This window comes from Poromitra crassiceps (assembly GCF_964638095.1).
Source record: "Poromitra crassiceps genome assembly, chromosome: 7".
NCBI classification, from domain to species: domain Eukaryota; kingdom Metazoa; phylum Chordata; class Actinopteri; order Beryciformes; family Melamphaidae; genus Poromitra; species Poromitra crassiceps.
Window position 1 is genome coordinate 27062266 of NC_139628.1, and position 6000 is coordinate 27068265.

At 45.3% G+C, this 6000-nt stretch overlaps 1 protein-coding gene and 1 long non-coding RNA gene across 2 annotated transcripts in view; both read right to left on the reverse strand.

Moving 5' to 3' along the window:
• Positions 1-478, reverse strand: part of LOC310779504 (uncharacterized protein) — a gene marked incomplete at both ends in the record, with an annotated part of 28587 nt that extends 28109 nt beyond the window's left edge. Inside the window, one exon of the mRNA XM_083640035.1 lies at positions 362-478. Coding sequence (XP_083496161.1) covers positions 362-478 — 117 coding nt within the window. The remainder of the gene's footprint in view (positions 1-361) is intronic.
• A 1085-nt stretch (positions 479-1563) lies between these two features.
• LOC310779245 lies at positions 1564-5390 on the reverse strand. The gene is made up of 3 exons (XR_014552825.1): positions 5174-5390; positions 1887-1921; positions 1564-1690 (listed from the first exon to the last, which is right to left on the reverse strand). It is a non-coding gene; the product is annotated as an uncharacterized lncRNA (long non-coding RNA).
• Positions 5391-6000: the final 610 nt, after the last annotated feature.

Genomic DNA, 6000 nt, shown 5'->3' on the forward strand with positions numbered 1-6000 from the left:
TCACGGGCCGGGGAGGGCTCGGGCCGAGATTTCAGGCCCGCGCAGCTCTCTAGTGTGTGTGTGTGTGTCCTCTGCCATGTACGGCTCTATATAGTGTGTATGTGTGTGTGTGCTCTGCCATGTACGGCTCTATATAGTGTGTATGTGTGTGTCCTCTGCCATGTACGGCTCTATATAGTGTGTATGTGTGTGTGTATGTCTGTATGTGTGTCCTCTGCCATGTACGGCTCTATATAGTGTGTATGTGTGTGTCCTCTGCCATGTATGGCTATATATAGTGTGTGTGTGTGTGTGTGTGTGTGTGTGTGTGTGTGTGTGTGTGTGTGTGTGTGTGTGTGTGTGTGTGTGTGTGTTTTTTTACCATTGCCATATCGATGTCTTCGGCCACTACGTCTAAGCCGAGCGTCGACCCTTTGAACAGCAGAGGACTTTTCTTAACATGCAACTGCAAGTCAAACAACCTTGCTGCAGTCGGCATCTCGACGACGGCCTGGAAGAAAAAGCAGCCAAACACAAGCCAGAGTCATCTTTAAAATGGTTTTAGAGATCAGTATATTATTGTCAAATCGGAGCCTGGTAGAATTCAACACAGAATCAATAATCAACTAGTCTCGCTGGCCAGCCTCCTCTCCCTTCAGCCTCCTCTCCCTTCAGACTCCTCTCCCTTCAGCCTCCTCTCCCTTCAGACTCCTCTCCCTTCAGACTCCTCTCCCTTCAGCCTCCTCTCCCTTCAGACTCCTCTCCCTTCAGCCTCCTCTCCCTTCAGCCTCCTCTCCCTTCAGCCTCCTCTCCCTTCAGACTCCTCTCCCTTCAGACTCCTCTCCCTTCAGCCTCCTCTCCCTTCAGCCTCCTCTCCCTTCCGTTCGAGGAGTCTGGCGCCGCAGGTCTCCATAGTGGGATTGCGATGGGCGGCGCTTAGCGGCAGTGCCCTTGGAAAATAGTTTCAAACAATCCAACTTGCTGTTTTCAGCGTGTAGCAACGAGCTAGCGTGTAGGTTTCTGCCGTTAGCTTGCTAGCTAGTTAGCGTTGTTTTCCCTGAGGCGGCAGGGGACTATTTACAGCAACACACAGGGAGGAGGGAGCGGACGTCACTCTGATTGACATGGTCGGAGCCAATGACAGAGCTTCTTAAGCGGGGAGCGGAAATCCGGCAGCTTCTGAAACCGACGCCTCCAATGGGAGAGCAGAGTAGAGCAGGGGAGGGTTTATCCCAGTTAAGGAGACCTGCGGCGCCAGACTCCTCGGAAAAGAAGGGAGAGGAGGCTGGCCAGTGGCCAGCGAGACTAATAATCAACTGAATCATTTTCTTTCATTTTTCTAAAACATTTATGACAAGAACTTGAATTGCAGTTTAAAGCGCAATACTCTCAAATAATCAATATCTTTCAGTGCTAATATCATGTGCAATGGAAAGCGAAGATCAAAAGACAAAATACATATTCCGGCCACGATTTCATCACCATGGTGGGCAAAAAAGAAGAAGAAAAGAAACAAAAAGCATCAGAATATGGGATAAAGGAAAAAAAAGCAGGTTCTTACCGTGCAACTTTCAGGGACAATTATGATTTTCTTTGCAATATTAACGAATACAAACGGCATCAGCAGTTTGGCGATGTCGCCCGCTTTGTAGCTGTCAAAGCACCGCGGCAAGTTGGTTAACAGCATGTGCCTCAGGTTACGCTTCATGAACTGGGAAAACCGAGACACAGAGAAAGACAAAAGCAACAAAGCACATTGGGTTACATTCTTAGGCTGACAGCTCCTTTCATAGACAGACTCTGACTCGAGTCAAAGCCACAGCACGCAGACAGATGTATTTCACATTACACATGTATGGATATCAGTTTGTAGATGTACAGTATGCAAGTGATGTGAGGAAACCTACCTGACGCCTGGTCAGGGACTCCGTACCGAGGCATTCTGTGAAAGACAGAGCGGGTAGAGAGAGAGCGAGTGAGACAGAGAGAATAACACGCAGCGGCTCGGTTTCAGTTGGGTTCAGTTGCTGTGACAAGTCGTGTAGTGTATGGTAGTGCTGCACAATTTGGGGAAAAATGGTATCTAGGGTTGTGACGGTATGATAACCTTGGACAAATATACCATGGTTTCACAGTATCAAGACTAAAATACATGAAATATATTAAAATATAAAATATATAAAAACTATTTTGAATAAAATTATCTTTCAAAAAATAAAACCTTTTAAAAACAGAATACAGCATATTTTTTCTATAATAAAATCTTTACAAATGATATAGCCATGTACTCTTCACAACATCCTGTGATATCAGTGTGTTTGAGACATTTTTCTGTGTTTTTCAAACACAGAAAAAATAAACACCAGAAAAATAGAAACTGCAGCCCTGTGTTATAGCACATAATAACACATAACACAGCATATTATGCTGGGTAAGATGGCTCAGACTGCAAAGTTAGTTACATCTGTACTAACTAACTACGTCTGTCCAGTAATACAATGAGTAATTGTATTAGAGATGCAACACCGAGGCTGTCTACAAGAAGGGACAGAGCAGACTCTATTTCCTGAGGAGGCTCAGATCCTTCAACGTGTGCAGCAAGATGCTGCATATCTTTTATCAGTCTGTGGTAGCAAGCGCAATTCTCTTTGCAGCCACCTGCTGGGGCAACTGCATCAGAGCCAGCGACTCTAACAAGCTGAACAAACTTGTTCGAAGAGCGGGCTCTGTGCTGGGGACCACTCTGGAGCCCCTGGAGGTGGTTGTGGAGGGAAGGATGCTACAAAAAATACTCAAAATCATGGATGACACGACACACCCCCTTTACGACCTGCTGGCTGGACAACGGAGCGGTTTCAGTCAGAGGCTCCGTCAGCTTCCCTGCAGCAAGGAGCGTTACAGGACGTACCCACCGCAATAACAATTTACAATAACTCCTGGACACGCAGAGAGAGGAGGGCCCTCCTCTCCCTACCGCCCCTCCCGCCCTCCTGAACATTGAATCCAATGCACTGTGCACATGCCCACATTGCACACTCACTATGTATAGTATGTATAGTCATATCAATCATTATATAAATATATATATATATATATATATATATATATATATATATATATATATATATATATATATATATATATATATATATAATAACAAACTGTACAGCTTTAGTTTAGTTATAGAAATAATAGGAATATAAATAATAGTATTATTCAATACTATTTAGGAGTATTTAGTGTTAGCGGATTTGATTTAATTTACCTACAGTTCTGGGAAACGTAAGATGTAAAGGCGGTGGAAGTAAAGTGGTATATATTGTTATTGTATATTGTATATTTTCGCGTATTGGTTTGTTTCTTTTCTTATTGCAATATTTTAATACTGCTGTTTCTGCACCTTACCTACGGAAGTTGTGTAACTTTTTTTATTTTGTGTAACTTTTTTTTATTGTCTAATTGTTTAATGTCATTGATGCTCTTGTCATTGATGCTACTGCTGCTGTGACGCCAGAATTTCCCCTCGGGGATGAATAAAGTACTCTATCTATCTATCTATCTATCTAATACACAGCCATTTCTTTTGTAGCGACAGATTACAAACGACCTTAAACGCCACACTCACGTGAGAGACGGGAGTAATGTGCAGAGACTACCTCGTGTCAACAGGCTCTTCCCGAGGAGAGACTGCAGACTTCATCGAAGTAACCTGACAGCGTCATGTGACTGGCTAGCTAGGAGCTGAGGTGCTGCTGCAGATGCAAAATGTCTCTGCTCTCAACCTTGTTAATCTTGTTATATTCTTCAGCACAGCAGCTCATTACCCACTGTACACTTAGGGTGCATTCACACCTGTAGGTCGTTTGCTTTGTTCCGATTCAGGTACTTAATTGATACAATTGTTGCATTTGTGCCTTGGTTCGTTTGTGTTCACACAGCCACAAATCAAACGGTCCAAATAGTATTGTCAAACTTCCTGGATTGGCCAGCAGACACTCTGATAGGCTAATAGCCTCTCGGGATGGAAAAGATTATTCCCAGAGATTTTCCTATATGATTATAAGAATGCGTTTTGTTAGACCTACATTGTAGGCTATGTCGGGCGTGCGCCGTGCGAGGAGAGAGAGAGAGAAAGAAAGGGGGATGGATCGGGAGAGAGAGAGAGGGAGAAAGTTCTTTATTTATTTATTAATGTAGGCTATGTAGCCTATGTATTTATTTAGCCTATTTAGGCTATCGGGAATTTGGAGATAGAAGATCAAAGACCCTCGCAAATTCTGCTATTAGGCTACTATCACGGAGACGAGGATTAGCCGAGACATAGGCTATATGAACACCTGTCCTGTCAGTAATAAAATATAAATAAATAATTGAATAATAACGGACATTTCGAGGAAGACATGCAATCAGTCTGATTGTACCAGACAATCTTATCACAAAGAAGGCTGGCTCTGATTACCACGACTTGTTTTCATTTATTGAATGGAGACCGAGGTAAGTTGATTGAGTTCAAACTGCTGATGTGATGATCCAAAAATCCCCCAAAGTTTATCGATGCAAGTCACAAGTCGCCAAAACAGGATCTGAAAGACGTTGTTTTTAAACGATAAAAATGCTCGTTCTTCAGGCCATTACGCACAGCTGACTACGGCAGCTGGTTTATCCAAAAATGCGCACTGTTTCCTGCAGTTGTGGCGGATCGAGGTCGGATCGAGGTCGGATCACGTTCTCACCACAAACGAACCGCACCAGAGTTTGTTTAAAGCGGACCGAGACCACCCTTTCTTGGCGATCTCGGTCTGCTTGTTTTGTCCCGCATCCGAGTGCGATTGCTGTGTTCACACTCCCCCAAACAAACCGCACCAAGGGGGAAAATGCTCTCTGTTTCGGAACAACTGCTCCAAACGAGATAGGTGTGAATACACCCTTAAATGTGCACTAGTTCTGCATAAGCACCCGCAGATCTCTCCTTCTTTTACCAACTTTCTCTCTAATCACACACACAGAGACGAGACGTTTTTTTTTTTTTAAATAATCGCACCCTTTTGTGGTTGTGTAATCGCATGTGCTGACATCGCGATTGGATTAATCATGCAGCACTAGTGTATGGTCCCTCATCTGAGGCAGTCGTGCAGTCTATGACCCCCAGTTTTTCAGTCGTCATAAAACACACACCCTCTCTCTAATATCTTACTTATTGCCTTTAAATGCAGATGGGTTTTCAATTCTGTGGCAACAGCATCTGAACCAGAAGTGGATGGTAACGGTTGCTGGTCGGTCACCGGTGTCCTCGTGGTGCTCTGCGGTGCAGGGGGCAAGATGGTCTGCTGTATCTGTATAAGGTTTTTTTTTGTTTTGTTTTTTTTAAGGTTCCCCTGGCCCTGAGTTGGTGGAGGCGGATCATCCTGGCCCGGGATTGGTGGAGGTGGATAATGCTGGCCCTGGATTGATGGAGGTGGATAATCCTGGCCCGGGATTGGTGGAGCTGGATAATGCTGGCCCTGGATTGGTGGAGGTGGATAATCCTGGCCCGGGATTGGTGGAGCTGGATAATGCTGGCCCTGGATTGGTGGAGGTGGATAATCCTGGCCCGGGATTGGTGGAGCTGGATAATTCTGGCCCTGGATTGGTGGTGGAGCTGGATAATGCTGGCCCTGGATTGGTGGAGCTGGATAATGCTGGCCCGGGATTGGTGGAGGTGGATAATGCTGGCCCTGGATTGGTGGAGGTGGATAATGCTGGCCCTGGATTGGTGGAGGTGGATAATCCTGGCCTGGGATTGGTGGAGCTGGATAATGATGGCCCTGGATTGGTGGAGGTGGATAATCCTGTCCCAGGATTGGTGAAGATGGATAATACTGGCCTGGGATTGGTGGAGCTGGATAATGCTGGCCCTGGATTGGTGGAGGTGGATAATCCTGGCCCGGGATTGGTGGAGGTGGATAATCCTGGACCTGGATTGGTGGAGGTGGATAATACTGGCCTGGGATTGGTGGAGCTGGATAATGCTGGCCCTGGATT